This window comes from Bos javanicus, chromosome 5, assembly GCF_032452875.1.
Source record: "Bos javanicus breed banteng chromosome 5, ARS-OSU_banteng_1.0, whole genome shotgun sequence".
Lineage (NCBI taxonomy): Eukaryota > Metazoa > Chordata > Mammalia > Artiodactyla > Bovidae > Bos > Bos javanicus.
Genome location: NC_083872.1, coordinates 28052067 through 28069710, shown reverse-complemented (window position 1 = coordinate 28069710; position 17644 = coordinate 28052067). Strand labels below are relative to the sequence as shown.

General features: G+C 50.6%; 2 protein-coding genes across 2 annotated transcripts in view; both read right to left on the bottom strand.

Annotated features, from left to right (window-relative positions):
- LOC133247337 (keratin, type II microfibrillar, component 5) overlaps window positions 1-17644 on the bottom strand; it is a 76163-nt gene that overhangs the window by 47772 nt on the left and 10747 nt on the right. The window lies entirely within an intron of this gene.
- On the bottom strand, window positions 3208-16700 carry LOC133247351 (keratin, type II cytoskeletal 5-like). The gene is made up of 9 exons (XM_061416006.1): window positions 15793-16700; window positions 13244-13452; window positions 10567-10627; window positions 9642-9737; window positions 7262-7426; window positions 6360-6485; window positions 5693-5913; window positions 5058-5092; window positions 3208-3877 (listed from the first exon to the last, which is right to left on the bottom strand). The coding sequence occupies exons 1-9, from the start codon at window positions 16270-16272 to the stop codon at window positions 3675-3677; spliced, it is 1596 nt and encodes a 531-aa protein (XP_061271990.1). The 5' UTR covers window positions 16273-16700; the 3' UTR covers window positions 3208-3674.

Genomic DNA, 17644 nt, shown 5'->3' with positions numbered 1-17644 from the left:
TGAAAATGTTCCTTTTTAAAGAAAATTGTGATGGGTGATGAAAAGTGGACACTGCACGGTAATGTAAAATGGAAGAGATTGTGGGCCAAGAGAAACGACCCACCACCAACCACGCAGAAGGCTAGTCTTCATCAAAGAAGATAATGATGTATATATGGTGGGATTGGACGGGAGTCCTCTGTTATGAGCTCCCTCTGGAAAACCAAGTGATTAATTCTGACACGTACTGCTCCCAGTTAGACCAGCTGAAGGCAGCACTCAGTGAAGAGCGTCCAGGGTCAGTCCAGAGAAAACATAAAATCTTTCATCAGGGTAGTGCAAGACCGTAGGTTTCTTGATGACCAGGCAAAGACTGTTACAGCTTGGACAGGAAGTTCTGATTCACCTGTTGCATTCACCAGCCATTACACCTTCAGATTTCCATTTACGTCAATCTTTACAGAATTCTCTTAATGGAAAAAAATGTCAATTCCCTGGAAGAATGAAAAAGACATCTGGAACAGTTCTTTGCTTAAAAAGATAAAAAATTTTGGGAAGATGGAATTATGATGTTGCCTGAAAAATTGGAGAAGGTAATGGAACAAAACGGTGAATATGCTGTTCAGTAAAGTTCTTGGTGAAAACAGAAAATGTGTTCTTTATTAATATTTTTACTTAAAAACCAAAGGAACTTTTTGGCCAGCCCTATATGTTGGTTTATTCAGTTGCTTGGCCTCAAGGAAAGTTAGAGTTGGGACTTTAGGCCCTTTTGTCGGGGTGGGGCAAAGGGTATGAATTATCTACCTGGCTGCTCTGGGATGCGGAGAAGGCAATGGCACCCCACTCCAGTACTCTTGCCTGGAAAATCCCATGGACGGAGGAGCCTGGTGGGCCGCAGTTCATGGGGTCACAAAGAGTCAGACATGACTGAGCAACTTCACTTTCACTTTTCACTTTCATGCATTGGAGAAGGAAATGGCACCCACTCCAGTGTTCTTGCCTGGAGAATCCCAGGGACAGGGGAGCCTGGTGGGCTGCTGTCTATGGGGTCGCACAGAGTGGGACACGACTGAAGTGACTTAGCAGCAGCAGCAGCAGCTCTGGGATGGGCTTTCCTGATAGCTCAGTTGGTAAAGAATCTGCCTGCAACGCAGGAGACTTCGATTTGATTCCTGGGTCGGGAAAATCTGCAGGAGAAGGGATAGGCTACCCACTCCAGTATTCTTGGGCTTCCCTGGTGGCTCAGCTGCCTTCAATGTGGGAGACCTGGGTTCAATCCCTGGGTTGGGAAGATCCCCTGAAGAAGGGAAAGGCTACCCACTTCAATATTCTGGCCTGGGTCACAAAGAGTCGGACATGACTGAGCCACTTTCACTTTCACTGCTCTGGGATTAGAGGCCAAATTAGATGTACTTGAGGATCCTCTATTTCCCCAAAGTGGTTTCCATGTTTTTCTGCAGATGCTTCAGACCCAAGTACCCCCATGGGCTCCCAAGTGGTCCTAGAAGCTCCCTAGAAGAGGGAGGGAGGCTTTGGGCATGAGAGAAGCCTCCCTAAGCAGGCTGGGCCCTGGCCTTCTCAGGCCGGGTAGGGTCCTGACTCTGAATCAGCTACCCACCCCTCATCCCTCTAGGGCTCCTGAGATAGAAGGCTCCAGACACAGACTCTTGTCTCCAGGGGCCTGGTTACTCCAAAGGAGGCTTCAGGGGACTCAAGAGGGGGTGCCTTGTGCTTGAGGAGGGGAGAGGAACGGCCTCCCTAAGACTCTTTGAGCCCCAGATGGCTGTTAGCGTAACTGACGGCATCTTGACGCTTACAGTTCCTCCTGTCCTTTCCCTGACCTGACCTAGGACAGTACTGTGTGGTAAATCACTCTTTGCCATCAGGGGCTTTGTGGTTAATAGATATTGCTTAATAATCATTAAGGCCAGGTGGCCCTATGCTCTGTTGATCCTCAAGCAGTGATGACAACCTTCCCTGAAATATTCTGGGGCCCACAAGACTAGTTACCCATTCATAAACCTTAGTATTGCATGTCCTGTTTCAAGCACCTACCCCTGAACCCCAAGTTAAATCTAACATTATCCCTGTGGCCACTTGGTGGTGTAGAGTGCAGTTGTGAAAGCTTCCGTACTGTTGTCGGCCAGATCTTACCGTGTGAGTAAGTTACCCTGTAATAAACTGATCCATTGATGATGTGGAGCTGCTTGCCTTGTTTTTTTGGCTTCAAGATACCTTCTCAGTTAGGTGGGCATGTTTTGTTCCCTCCATCCCCCAACAGGCCCCCCAAGTATGTACTGATGTCAGTCATTAGGTCAGGGATCCTTTCCCTGTCTCTGCCCTCCCCATCCTGAGCCTCCCAAGGACGGATGCTCTGACCTGAGGACATTTCTGGGAAGGGTCGTTGCCCTCAGGAATTGTTCAGGTGGAAGCAGGTTACAGGCTTTCTCCCCAGCACCTAGGACACAGCTCTTTGCTGATGCCTGAAATGCCTTCTTTCCATCAGTCCCATCAGTGAAGCCACTGTAGCCACCTTGTCTTTCCCTTCCACACTGTGACCTTTTTCTAGGTTAAAATCAAGTCAGCAACCATAATAGTAACATTTACTGGGTGCCTACTATGTGTTGGAACCAAACTGAGCTCTACATCCATTATCCCATTGAATTCTTATGATAACCATGATATAGTTTCTATTTTATGGACAAGGAAAGTGAGGAGCAGAGTGGTGGAGTAAAACTCCCGAGACACACAGACAGGCTGGGATGGGCGGGGATCCAGTCCCAGCATTTCTGATGTCACTGCGCTCTACTGCTCTGGTAGGGAGGAGCCTGGGTTAGGACTCAGGGATCTACTGTCAATATGCATTCTATCCTCTCTGTTTCTTGGCTTCCTCACCTCTGGATTAGGAGACTGAACTCAAACCTTCTTGTGCTTGGCCTTTCTTAGTCTAACTGTGACACTTCACACTGGCACCTTTTGCATTGTCTTGGCTCGGGTCCTGGAGCGCTGGCGAGGGAAGACTGGGGCTTGGGGAGGTAAGGGGTGTAATGAGAGACTCTGGGAAATGGCAAGAGGCAGAGGTGGGTGGAGGGTGCAGGATGTCCGGGGGAGGGGATTCTCATTCTGCCCTGGAGTAAGCCCTGCAGGTGGATAGAACCTGCTCCCAGAGAACTCCATTTCCGAGGTCGTCCTCTGAGTGTGGGATAGGACACAGACTCAGTCAAGACCTAGAGAGCTCGGTGACATTTTTATTGAAGCAATTTGAGGGGATAGGCAGGCACCGGAAGCAGGAGAAGTGTTCTGTCTATGGTGGGAAACGCAGGCCTGGACTGTACTCAGCGTCTCTGGGGGCACCAAGATCAGCTCTAAGCAACCCCAAAAAGGACTGTGGCTGCCGGGGATCTGGGTCAGACAGGAGGAAGCTTCTGAAGGAATGCCCCAGCCCAGATCTTGGCATATGGCAGCTGGAATGGATGCCTATGGGCCCTGGAGTGCTCTGGGATGAGAAGCAAGTGGGGTACCTTTGCGGGAACCTGTTTGGAGTCAGAGGGATGAACAGGCGAGCTGGGGACTCACAGGCTACTTCCCTGCTCCCGGTGCCTCTTGTGATTCAGTGCATGGGGATCAGCAAAGCGGCGGGTCTTAGGCCTGGGGGCTGGGGGCCTTAGAGGGGAGGCAGAGGGGCAGGGGGCCCTTTAGCTCCTGTAACTCTTGCTGGACGAGGTCTTGGAGATGATGCGCATGCTGGAGCTGGTGCCGCTCATGCCGCGGCCGCTGGTGGAGCTGAAGCTACCGCCGCTGCTGCTGAAGCCGCTGCTGCCAAAGCCATAGCCGCCCCCGGTCATGCAGAGGCCGCCGCCCCCGCTGTAGCCCGAGCCCCCAGAGGAGGAGACCACGGCTGTGGAGAGAAGGCACAGGGCACACTGGCAGCCTTGTCCCTGGGTCTTGTGCCCAGGCGCCTCCCTCCCACAGGCTCCCCGGGGAGCCTCATGGTCCCCATCACCTGCTGCCTCAACGAACACAGGACATGGCAATTTTTATAGCTTGCCCAGCTGTGACCACAGATGTCTCTTCGACAGGCCTGAGAGGATGCCTTTACTATGATACCCCTACTTTTCAGGGGAAGAAACAGGTGCAAAGACACCAAGTGGCAGGCCCAAGGTCACACCTGCCGGAGAGCAGGGCTTGGGTCCCTGAGTCATGTTGGTCCCTCCTCTCTACCCGGGGCTTTCCCACTGGGTGAGACAAGAGGCCCCAGATATTGTGCAGGCATCACGGTTCCCAGATGGGTGGGCCCGAAGGCTATCCAGGTGAACCTCCTCCAGACTGGAATCCCCTCTACTGCCTCCCTGAGAGGCGATCCTTTTGTTTCTGCTCAAATCCTTTCTGCAATGGGAAGCTCACTGTCTTGGAGTACAGCTTCCCACAGCCTGTTGAATGTTTGAAGATGCCTCTTCAACCTCCCCTCACAGTGTCTGATTCTCCAGGCAAGGCATCTCTGTTCCTTTAACTCACTAGTTTCTAGCTCTCTCGCATCCTCGTTTTCCAGCCTCCCTCCCAGGGCCGGACCCAAGGGGGCCCCAGGGAACTCTACATCCCATGCCTAGGACTCCACACTCTATGCACGCCGCTGGAGCCTGCTGAGTCCTTCTGCAGAATGAATCCCCCTGGCTTCCTTCCTGGGACCTGAGGGCAAACCTCTCTGCTTTCTTGTTCAGTTAATTTGCTTCAATTTTCAACACAGGTCTTTAGCTTTTTAATAGCCTCTTGTTTGAATTTCTGCCAGAAATAGCTGAGAAATCAGGTGTTTGGATGAGGGACCCATTGCTTTGTGAGTAGTCCTGTCCCATAACTGAGGTCCTCAGGGATTTGGGTGGAGTGGATTTATGACTCCACCATGAACCTCTCTTGACCCCACTGGGAGGAAGGGCCAAAGAAGAAAGAGGTCTCCACAGAGCCTCTCAGAGAATCTTAATGATATCCCTGCCCCTGCTCATTCACTATCTGTTCACCAAAAATGATGCTGTTAGCTTCTGTTTCGTCTCCCACTTTTCTGTCGTCCCAAGACATTTACTCACAGATATTCACGGGCCCGACACCTTCTCCGGTGAGTCTGTTGCAGGAGGGGAGAGAAAGACATGTTTCATTTGCTGAGAAGTTAGAGAACCCTGAGTTCTATGTATTTAAAGCTATCAGCACAGAGGGCTGGCTGTGCTCTCGGCACTGTGCTGAACAAGCCTTTGAATCATCCTATTAGCTGTAGGAAGCTGATGCGACTCTGGGAGGGGACATTAGAAGAGAGATCAAATCCAAATATATGGCGAAATGGGGAGACAGACTGGTGCTCACTATGTTGGGAGGGACAGTCAGATGGGAGGCCTCTCTGGGCAAACAGAGCCCCTGGGCCTCGCTTTGTCCTGAGTGTGGCCTCCTTGATCACAGGGCCTGGGGAGAAACGACCCTGCCGCTGGCCTTCCAGGTAGTCATGGACCACCTCCTCCTGACACCTTCTATCCTGGCCCCTGCTCTGGGTCCCATCGGAGCTCTGGGAATGACTTCAGGATGCCTCAGGAGATCATCCGAGTTTTAACTGTTTCTATTCTGAGCATTTCTATTTGGGGCCTGACACCGTGGGGATCTTGGCCGCTGTAGCATAGCTACAGTGCTCTGGTGGCATCTATCTGAACCACGGCAGGAGGAGGAGCTTGCCCACCTGCACTCCTCGCCCTCCAGCAGCTTCCTGTAGGTGGCAATCTCGATGTCCAGGGCCAGCTTGACGTTCATCAGCTCCTGGTATTCACGCAACTGCCGCGCCATGTCCTGCTTGGCCTTCTGCAGGGCGTCCTCCAGCTCGGCCAGCTTGTGCTTGGCATCCTTGAGGGCCAGCTCCCCACGCTGCTCAGCATCGGCGATGGCAGCCTGGAGCGTGGCACACTGCCAGGAGGACACAGGAGTTTATGAAATTGTCCACAAGGAAGGATGGAAGATATGGGCTTTAGGTTAAAAATGTGGAAGAATTTCCTGAAATGGATTTCATGCAAAGGAGGTTGGAGTATTATCTTTAGAAATAAGATTAATCTATGTTCTCCTTGGATACTTTGTGACTTAGAATGGAGAAATGGTTTTCGGGGTCCTGTTCAATATGAACTTCTCTGAATAAGTAAAAAGTGAATCAGTTTTGCCATGTATGCCTCCAGAAGACAGCATCTTTCCAAGAGGAACTGATGTTGGACAGATCTCAGAAAGAAGGTCCTGGCCTCCCTGGTAGGGGCAGAAGACTGCAAGTTTATATTACTGGACGATCATTCATCTGGGGAGAACTCTCTGCATGGGCTGAGGCAGGGGAATGGATGAGATGGCCAATGGTTGCTCAGCCCTACCTGCTTCTTCACGTTTTCAATCTCAGAGCGCAGCCTCTGTATCACTCGGTTCAACTCAGAGATCTCCATCCTGGTGGAGCGGAGGTCTTCCCCGTGCTGGCCGGCAGACCGCTGCAGCTCCTCGTACTGGGGGTCAGGAGAAGGAGGAGAAGTGGTGGTGACGCCAGAAGGTGGTGGCTTCCCAGGGCCCAACAGGGCCTCTGAGGCGACGCTTAGAGGCACCTCCCTTTGCACGAGCTGTCTCCATCAAATCCATCGCACTGTCTCTTGGCCCTGCCCCTCACTCTCCATACCCAAAGTCTCCACTCCACAGGTGGACCTTCCTATACCCCAGCTTTGGTCCTTCGTCTTCATATTCAGGTGCCTCACCTCCACAAACTCAGCATCATTCGGGGGTGCTTGTCACTTTCTAATTTTAAAGCTCATTCATATTTGTTTTTCCTGGCACCAGGTCTTGTGTTCCCAGGGACTCCTCAGCTCTAATCTGGAAAATGTCATTGGGTAAGCCCTAACCAGCCTTTGCTCAGCCTCTCAGCCCCAGCTATTTCTACCTCTCATCTCCGGATGCAGGAAGCTAAACCTACCTCTTGCTCCACCCTCCCTCTCTTGTGCCTACTGGGACTAGTGGCGGGTACTGTCCAGCTGTCCCTTGCCTCTCCTCTACAAGGCATCAGAGGGGTGTTCATCCTCCTCGGGGCAGGACTGACCACCTTTTGCCTCTGTCTGGCTGTTCCCCCAGGTCCTGACGATGCATCCTGAGGAGTGCTCTGACAGAGTGAGCCCCAAGGTGAATTCAGATCTCTCCAAGTCCATCAGACTGGTAGGACAAGGCTTTTATCAAATCTGCCTTTGAAATCTCAGTTCTCTGAGACTGTTTCATGAAATTGACCTTGACACCTCACCTTGATCTGGTACCAGGACTCAGCCTCGGCCCGGCTGCGGTTGGCGATGTCCTCGTATTGGGCCTTGACCTCAGAGATGATGCTGTCCAGGTCTAGCTTGCGGTTGTTGTCCATGGACAAGACCACGGAAGTCTCAGAGATCTGGGCGTGAAGCTGAGCCAGCTCCTGCGAGGAGGTCCACATGGGAAAGCTGAAGCTGGGTGTGTTTGCCTGCTTGTGTGTGTGTATCTGCATGTGTGCTGGGTGTGCATGTGTGCACTTGTGCGTGTGTGCTGTGAAACTGTGCCCAGCACCCCAGAACAGACCCTGGCACTGAGGGCCTCCCTTGCACCACAGGACAGAGCAGTCTATTGAAGACTGAAAGGGCTGGGGGGACAGTAGGCCGGTCACTGGGATAACACCTGTTCCCTATCTGCACAGAAGGAGCAGTAGCTCAGGTAGCTGTAGCCAAGATTCTCCAGAAGTCACTCCCACTGTCAAGGGCACGCACCTTGTTATAACCTGTCAGTTCTGCGATGTCTCATGTTCTGAGAAAATGCAACCTTTCATTCCAAATAAAGTAATTATCTTGGGAAAGAAAGCTGAGTCAGAAAGAGCCGGAAAGCTGGGCTGTCCCAGCCCCATTTCCTAACCTTGCTCCTCCCTGCTCCCCGGGGAAGGGAAACGGAAACCACCTGGAAACAGCAGAAAGACCTGAAAAATTCAAGCCTAGGATCTGCCAAGCAGGTTAGATGGCACCTCTGAGCCTCAGAGAGACTACTGCCTCCCATGATTTCTGTGAGCGTTAAATGCATTCACGTTTGTTTGTATGGGGCTTCCCTGGTGACGCGGATGGTAAAGAATCCTCCTGAAAGGCAGGAGACCTGGGTTCGATCCCTGGGTCGGGAACATCCTCTGAAGAAGGGAATGGCTACCCACTCCAGTATTCTTGCCTGGAGAATTCCATGGACAGAGGAGCCTGGTGGGCTATGGCTATGGAGTCGCAAAGAGTCAGACACGACAGAACAACTAACACTTGTATAAGATGGGTTTTGAAGCAGAAAATCCACAAGTAATTTGTTAATGATGACTTTACAGAATCATCTAAAACAGTGGGTCCCAAAATGTGACCCTCAGACTAACAGTATCACCTACTGAATCAGAATTGGTGTTCTCACAAGATTTTTAGGAGATTCTAATGAGCTGTAAAATTTAAGCATCACTGATCCAAAGCCCAAATCTTTAAGAACAATATCAATTGTTAATTAATTGTTAATTCCTTTCTTTATTAACAATTGGTTCATGCATTTCCTGATTCAAGAAGTTATTCTTTTGTTGCTGTTAGGTTGTAATTTGCGTTTCCAAAATCGTTTTTCCTGATAGCTGACCTAGCTAGGGGAGTCTCAGCCCACAGGATTGCTGTTCAGCATTGGGGGCCAACATCACCCTGGTTTTCAGCATTGAAGTGAATAAGCAAAGAAAATGATGGGGTCTTTTTTTGCCCCCAAGTGGGTGGTCATTGAAGTCACCTGAAGACCCAGAGCCCATGTTCCTGCTCCTGGAACATGACCAGATTGTGTTGGGCATCACACACATGCAACCCCATGAGCGGATTACCTGTTGTTACCAGGCCTACCTGCCATGCACACTGCACCCTGTATCCCTACCTCCACATCACTAACCTCATCTCAGCTGCTCCCCACTCATTCATTCTACACCGCTCACATGGGCCTCCTTCTGGCTTTTCTGGATCCTCAGTTCCTTCAGGTTATCACCCACCATCTGCCTGCCCCTGCTCCCTGTTGTCTATTTCTCCATCACCCCTGAAATGGGGTAGTTATTTGCTTCTCTCCATGCTACCCATCTCCTGGAAGCTCCAAGAACTTAGGGCCTTGATTGCGTTTGCCCAGCGCTGTATCTTGCAGCCTTGAGCTCTGTGTTGGGCTTATAGAAGCACCCAGCAAAACGCCTCTTCAGGGGAGCCAATTCAATATTTTGTGTGCTTCTAGAAGCACCTGAGGGTTCACTAGTTGCCACTTGATCTGCATAATTACATCATCCTGCAGTTGCCATAGGAAAAGTAACAGGTAAATCTGAACTGGGCCGGGTGAGCTGGGTTGCTCAGATCATTCTATGGAAACTGCAAGTAATTTGCTGACAGGCAGCTCTTTTGTCTGACCAACAGAACATTCTTGAATTTTTCACCTTATCTGATCCACCAGCTGCCCTGGGAAAACTCACATTCTCCCTTGGTAGGGGAAGCAACATCTACTCCATCAATTCCAACTCAGGCATGGGGTGAGGAGCAGAGGGGTGACCAGGGAAGGGGCCAGCAGCCTCTGTGCTCAGCCGCCGCCCCCAGCCTCCAGCCCTTTGGAGGGGAGCCCCCGGCCATGCTTACCGCTTCATAGAAAGACCTCAGGAAGTTAATCTCGTCCATTAAGGCTTCCACCTTGGCCTCCAGTTCCACTTTGTTCATGTAGGCAGCATCCACGTCCTGGGCACAGAACATGTGTCACTCTAGTCCCACCCTTCTTGGGTTAGCCAGCCCCTCTGTCTGTGAGTTAGGTTGGAGGCCTTCAGCTCCTGGGGACAAGAGCATTTCTCTCTCCCAGGCTATGAATAGAGTGGAACTTACAGGGGGATCCAAACTGCATGTGGACCAGGTTCCTGGGGATCGCCCATCTGCTCATCAGCTGGTGCTACGTGGAGAAACCTCTCATGTCACCTCCATGCAGTGAGGACAGCCTGAATCATCCTGGGCCCTTGGGCCTATGCTGCCTGTGGCCTCACCTTCTCCCTGAGGCTTCCTTCCTCTCTGCACTCTGTCCCTGCCTCCCCTTCCCACATTGCTGCTCCCGCTCTTCCTCCCTCTCCGGATTAGCTTCAGGGCTGGATCTCCCCCTCCTTCTGCCCATCCACACTGAGCAGAAAGGTTCACAGTTTCTGGAGCTGGTCCCCATCCTATGCCCATTTCTGAGCCTGACTTGAGGTCTCACAGACTCAGCTCAGCACAGGGCCCGTTTTGCTTCTCCTTTCCCTGCATAAGATCCATGTTGGAGAGGGGACTGGGGTTAAGATTTATAGCTCGGACTTGGGTGTCCTGGATCCTGACTCACTTCTGATTATCTGGGTAACCTGGGGCAACTTATTTAACCTCCACGCACCTGACTTTTCTCACTTCTAAAGTAAAATGTGCTTCCAGGATTGGTTATGCAAATTAAATAAAGCCTCGTATACAGGGCCGCAGACTTATGTGGCAGCCGTCACTCCTGGGAGGGGTTCCCTGGGCCCGGAGTCAGATCAGAGCACCCCTGTCTCCTCACCTTCTTGAGCACCACAAACTCGTTCTCAGCTGCTGTGCGCCTGTTGATTTCCTCTTCGTACCTGTGGGGAGAGGGAAGTGGGTGGATGTTCAGAGCGGGGCTTCTAGGAGTGAGGTCCAGTGTGGGGATGTAGGTGGGAAATCAGAGCAGACTTGGAAAGCACGCTGCTGAAGTGTTGCTCTCCTATTACACACGTTACCCAACCCCCAATCCATCGCACAACCAGCCCTGTCCAAACAAAACCCACACTTGAAACAACACAAAACAGAACTGCCCCTCATTCTTTCTGAGGTCTTTCTCATAGCTGTATTCTCAGAGGTCCCATGAAGGGGCGCGATGCTTCCTTTTACCCCACGGTCTCGCCTAAGCCAAGAGGACGGACAGAGATCGGTAGGGGGGGCAGTCTGGGCCAGGCCGGCGCCTGCACCCCATGGCGCCCTCATGTTGCCTCACCGTTCCATTCTCAGCTGCTGACCTGCTGCCTGGGAAGCAGAGTCTTTAGGCTAATAAGAGATCTCCCTTTTGTCCCCTCCACCAAGTTTTCTCATATTCAATTTGCCCGAGTAGCAACCCCACTCTCCCTAGCCCCGCCCCCCGCCACTGATCTCTGGGAAGGAAGTCTCAAGTCTGCTCTAGGTAACGTTCCCCACCCTACCTCTTAAGCATCAGCCAATCCCACCTTCTCGGAGGCTTGGGATGGCTGGGCTGTGGAGGGGGCTTCATCCCTTCTCCCTACTGGCTGAATAACCCAGGGCAGGTCCCTTAACATCTCAGAGGCTCTTTCCCATCCACGAGTCAGCTTGTTGTTAGCTCTATACGAACCCACAGGATGGATACCGCCAGACTCTCCCCCACTTTTCTATTGCACCTTTTGTCTACAGAATCTTCAGTCCTGTGCCTTCTTCCAAGTTCTCTGGGAAAACGAATCTGATTTTCCTTGTTGTTTCCCAAAACTGTCTTTTCATTAAACATGGTCATCTTTGCTTCACCCAACTCCACACAATTGTCTTTCTCTGTTTCCCAGCTCACAGTCCCTCTGGCCAGAGGGCAAGCCTAAGGTGGCCCTGCACAGGCCTCTTAGACACCTACCATAGGAACACTGCTGTCCTCTAACCAGCAGCACACTCTCCAGCAGATCCCCCATATCCCTCCAGTGTGCATCTTCTCTTTGCACCCTTGAGTTTTTTGTCTCTTCCTCCTGGAAGCCTTCTTGGATTGAAATACTGTTATCCCATATTTGCATGATATTATAAATTATCTGTCAGCACTTGCTTCTCTTGTCTATGTTTGCATCACTACATACATTGTACTTAGTCGTCAATATAATAAAAATAGCTAACACGTGTTAACAGCTTGCTATGTACCAGGCACTAGATACCCTATTGAGTACTTTACAAGCAAGTGTTGCTTGAATATTCTCAGTCTCCCTGTGAGGTGGGTACTATTAATATCCCGTTTAACAGACAAAAGAACTAGGACTTAGTTTCGCTTTCTTTAGATATTGAGTCAGTAAATGATTAAGCCAAGATTGTAAATCTGAGGATTTCACTAGTGGTCTAGTGGCTAAGATTCTACACTCCCAGTGTGGAGGGATCCGGGTTCAATCCCTGGCTGGGGAACTAGATCCCACATGCCTCAACTAAGACCTGATGTAGCCAAATAAATAAATATTTTTAAAAATCTTAAAGAAAACTGATTGTCAACCTGACTAGGTTCTCTAGCACTGTTTAGCAGAACTTTCGCCTCGATAGAAATGCTCTATACTTGCCTGTATTATGGGACCCATTAGTCATATGCGGTGACTGAGCATTTGAAATGTGGCTAGTGTCCTCGAGGGCCTGAATTTTAAATTGAATTTAATTTTAATTTAAATTGTCTCATGTGGCTTGTGGTTAACATGTTAGAGCAACTCTAAAATCTGGGCTCTCATGACCTTATACAAATGGTAACAAAAACTGATTTGTTTGGCCCAAGAACAAACATTAAAACTAAATTAAAACCGTAGAAATAAGAAATTATTTGTATCTTTAGATGTGAGCATACCATTATGTTTAGCAGAGTGTGTGTGTGGTTCCAGGGAAAAGGCAGTAGTCACACCTCCTTGTTCTTCACACCCCAGCCTTGGCCAGGGCTTACACATAACATGAACGTTGTGTAAGTCAGCAATCAGATTGAGGTGAACAAATGTGAGCATGAGGTTCTATGGGTTCAGCTCCTCGATAATAATGTGTTGCTACTTCTGTAACCTTGGATGGGTCAGTTGCTATCTCCGAGCCTCACTTTCCTCATTTCCAGAGTTTGCAGGGTTATATGAATCATGCTCTGTGTGCCCATATAAGTTATCATTTCTAAGCCCAGCCCCTCCCCCAAACCTCAACATTCTTTTTTTTTTGGCTGCACAGCACATGTGTGGCATGCAAGATCTTAGTTTCCCAATCAGGGATCGAACCCCTGCCCCCTGCATTGGGAGCATGTACACAGAGTGGGACATGACTGAAGCGACTTGGCAGCAGCAACAGTCTTAACCACTGGACCCGTAGGGAAGTCCCTAAGAGTCCCAGTTCTTTTCCTGGGTCCACCTCTGTGTCCTGAGTGTGTGCCCTATTCCCCATTGGCTTGGGCACTTCAGGAGAGCCCAGGGCCTCCCCTGGAGCCTCAGGGCTGAGCTACCACTCACTTGTTCTTGAAGTCCTCCACCACATCCTGCATGCTCTTCAGCTCCACCTCCAGCCTCGAGCGCTCTCCCCCCAGGCTGTCCAGCTGCCGCCTCAGGTTGTTGATGTAGCCTTCAAACATGGGCTCGAGGTTGGCTCTGGTTGCTTTATGCTCCTGCAGGAGGCTCCATTTGGTCTCCAGGACCTTGTTCTGCTGCTCCAGGAACCGCACCTGCCGCCACCAGAGGTGAGAACCCATGAGCATGTCTTTACAGCCATTGCCTCGAAGAGGGCTCTGGGATACAGGACCCCCGACAGTGTAGTGGGGAGCCCTGCAAGATCTCAGAGTCCAGGTGGCAGGCTCCTCCTCCTTGTTCTCAGGCTGGCAGGAGCCTGGGATGTAAATAGCCAAGCCCATGTTGGTGCGATGGGGCTGGGAGACTGGCTAGTGGCTGGGTTTGGAGGTGAGAGTAGGCAGGAGGGCCAGAGGGCCAGGAAACCATCTGAATACATCACACCATGCTGACGTGTGATAGCTGAAGAAAAGAACACTCTACCATGTTACTGAGTGAGATCTTTGGTTCCCAATAAATGGGCAAGAGGTTCCTGGCAGAAAATTCACCCATTTGCTTTCAACATGATTTCTCTAGATCTAGAATCTGGACTCAGTTGCCACCACAATCCAGGAATGCTGGAGTAGATCACTCTGGAGTCACCTTAGGGGGACCTGGATACAGTTTCAGCCATGTCCCTCATGAGCCGTGTGGCCTTGCACAAGCCTCTTCTTGTCTCTATTCTCTCAGACCTCAGGTTCCTGTGGTCCTGTGCTACTAATCTGGTTTTCCTGAATTGCACTCAGCTGCTCCTCAGGCTGGGAGACAGCCTCGGGAACATGTAAAACCTTTTTCTCTAAACCAGTCCTTCTGTTGGGAGCAGCTGGAGTGATACACAGCCTCAGAGAATGAAGGAACAGAGCCTCCAAGGCTTTGGAATTGGCAGTGTGCCTACAGAGGGTCTTTAACAAATGCGTCCCACTCCTGCTTTCTCTTCCCTCGTCCTGGCTCCAAGTCCTCCCTAGACACATGCCCTCATTCCCCAAGACCCCTCCAGATGAACTGTGGAAAAGCAGGGCCCACATCCTTCCCCTCAGAACGGGGTTTCTGGAAATCTCCCATCTGTTGGAACAAACATCACATCAAGTGGAGGACATGGGTGATAAAAGCTTCAGCAGTCCCTGTGGTTAGGTTTATCCATTCAAAGGTCTGAGTCCATATGATGAGGCATTTCATAGCCTGTTAGACCTGCAAGAGGACCTTGGAGTCCATCTGTTCAACCCAACTGAGACCTAAGAAGTTGGGGATTCTCCCAGCAGGAGAGCTGACGGTAGGAGCTGGTTGCCCCTCAGTTTAGCACTCTTTCTTTCAGAATCCAGGATTGGAGCCTGAATGATCTAGATTCTTGAGCTGGTTCTTCCCAGATGAAAGCAATTAGCTCCAGTGTGAACTGGCAGTAGTGCACACCAGAACTGGGGAAACCCCTAGGGTTCCAGGCCAACAGCAGGGGAGACTCAGGGCTGAAGTCACAGCTTTCCTCTCACCAAAAGGAAAGTCTGAAACCCTGAGTGCCTCCCTTGCCAATCAAATCAATAGTGAGGCTGCCACAGGACTTGCCCCTGTTGACTGGCAGGGAAAAGTGACCTCAGCCTGTGAGCTGAACTTGTAACCTTCCATTTCTTGATCCTCTGCTCTCTGAACCAATCCCTTTTGCTGTCTAATTTTAAGCCATGTTCATGGCTATCCATCAAGAGAGCAATACAATACACTGTTGGTGGGAATGCAGACTAGTACAGCCACTATGGAGAACAGTGTGGAGAGTCCTTAAAAAACTGGAAATAGAACTGCCTTATGACCCAGCAATCCCACTGCTGGGCATACACACCAAGGAAACCAGAATTGAAAGAGACACGTGTACCCCAATGTTCATCGCAGCACTGTTTATAATAGCCAGGACATGGAAGCAACCTAGATGTCCATCAGCAGATGAATGGATAAGAAAGCTGTGGTACATATACACAATGGAGTATTACTCAGCCATTAAAAAGAATACATTTGAATCAGTTCTAATGAGGTGGATGAAACTGGAGCCTATTATACAGAGTGAAGTAAGCCAGAAAGAAAAACACCAATACCGTATACTAATGCATATATATGGAATTTAGAAAGATGGTAACGATAACCCTGTATGTGAAACAGCAAAAGAGACACAGATGTATAGAACAGTCTTTTGGACTCTGTGGGAGAGGGAGTGGGGGGATGATTTGGCAGAATGGCATTAAAACATGTATAATATCATATTAAAAAAATAATATGAGTGTAAAAAAAAAAAGAGAGCAATATTCTCGCAGTGGGTCAGACAGCTCTGGTGCCCAAAGATGGACATTTTTCTCATCTCAACAAGGTAGGAAACCGCTTCCTCCACACTCCTGGCCCCCAGGACCTCAGAGAAGAACAGAAAGCTGAGATACTCCTGGGTGCCACATGCTTTCCTGGCGGGAACCCCATGGCCCTCTCACCTTGTCGATGAAGGAGGCGAACTTGTTGTTAAGGGTCTTGATCTGCTCCTTCTCCTCCTTCCGTACCCGCTGGAGGGATGGATCAATCTCCAGGTGAAGGGGGGTGAGGAGGCTCTGGTTGACGGTGACCTCATGGATACCTCCAGCGCCAGACATCATCCCACCTCCAAATCCACAGCCACTGCCAACTCCTCCCACTCTGTACCCTATGCCCCCAAGACCCAACCCATAGCCAGCACCCCCGAAGCCGGTCCGGTTGGAGCGGTAGCCACTGCTGATGGAGATTCTCTTGTTACCCCCAAAGCTGTGGAGGCTCCTGGTTCCAAATCCACCTCCAAAGCCACCCCCGAAGCTCTTCCCACTCTGGATCATGGAGATGGAACTGAAGCTGGGCCTGCAGCCTGGGAGGAGGTTGGCTGAGGAAGCACTGAAGTTCCGAGAACCCCCTGACTTGATGGTGATAGAGGATCGTTGGGTCATGGTGGGAGCCGGTGTCAGCGGGTCAGAGGAGTGGAACTGTCACAGGGATGAACAGCCTTCCAAGTCTAGCTCTCTACAACTCTCCTTGACTTTTATCCCTTTCGAGAACTGGGTTTGGCCAGAGAAGATCAAAGACCACTCTGTTGAGTTCATCTCAATGGTATGTCTGGCCATGACCCATCTTCCTGCACTGCTCATCATCACAGGGAACACCCCACCCAGGGCAGGACCAGGCCTGGGAATTGGGACCTGGGGCAGGCCTGGTCCCAAGCCCCCCCACCCCCAATCATCCCACGTTCTCAGCCATATGCTGCAGATATTCCCATGGCTTTTCTTCTCCTCCCCTTTTCTTGAGTCTTGGACTCTGAAACCATACACTTGATTACGGTCTTCCCATCATGGTCACTTATGAGGGAAAAATTTTTTTATTGAGGATTTCATCTGTGCCAGACCACAGGCAGGTCAGTTATAAGCATTGTTATTTGATTCTCATTGTGAGGTTGGACAACAAGAATAATAATTGCCAATATTTATGGAGCAGCAATTATAAGTAGTGCTTTACACCTGTTTCTCATTTGAACTTCACACAGCAGGAAGGGGTAACTCTTATTATTCTTGCTTCGCACATGAAGCAGTTGAGGTGTAGAGTAGTTCCGAGACTTAGGACCAGCAGTCTGACTGCAGGTCACCAGCTCTGCATCACTATTCTCGTACCGATGGCGAGCTGGCTTGTTCGAGGGAAGGAGCAAATTCAGGATTTCACTCCGAATTCCTGTGCCCTCTACCCCTCATCCCAGCGTCTCATCCCGTGGTCACCCCGAGGACCAGGGACATATTCTCAGTGTCATTTCTCTCCTTCCTTCCGTCCTCTCCCTCCAAACCTTCCAAATTTTAGCCCCTGGTTTTACATTCATCTTTTCTCATCCTAGTTCATGGCCCCTTCCTTCCCTTCCATTTAACTTCTTGCTCTTTCACCCTGGACAGCTGTGTTTGAGATCCCTGGTTCCAAGAGCCCACCAATGTGGTCCTGAGCACTGACCCCATCCCTCCAAGCCCACTCGGGCTGCCTCAATTCTGGGTGATGCCAGGGGCTGAGGTCTGATGGGAGGTTTCCAGAGGCTGTACACTCAGGAATGTGGGAGCTGCCTGCAATTATGGGCCTAAATGGCCCTTCTGTTGGGTGAAAGCACTGCCCCCAGGGCTGACTTCTAACTCCTCTCCTGGCCTGTTATTTTCCTGCTCACATCTGCAAGTTGGAAGCTGTCAGGAAACAATCAGCCCTTTGCTGGCAGAGGGCTGGGCTGCCCACCCTACGTCAGTGTCCTTGGAATTCAGTCTGGTTTGGGGAGGGGAGGGCATTGCCCTGCATGAC

Bases quoted from the DNA above. Each gene is read 5' to 3' on its own strand.
- LOC133247351 (XM_061416006.1), bottom strand. From the start codon at position 16,272: ATGACCCAACGATCCTCTATCACCATCAAGTCAGGGGGTTCTCGGAAC. The intron at 7,427-9,641 runs GTAAGCATGGCC...ACCTCCTCGCAG, and splicing joins TGAGGTCTTTCTATGAAGCG to GAGCTGGCTCAGCTTCACGC. The intron at 5,093-5,692 runs GTGGGCAAGCTC...CTCCTGCAACAG, and splicing joins CTGGAGGGCGAGGAGTGCAG to ACTCACCGGAGAAGGTGTCG.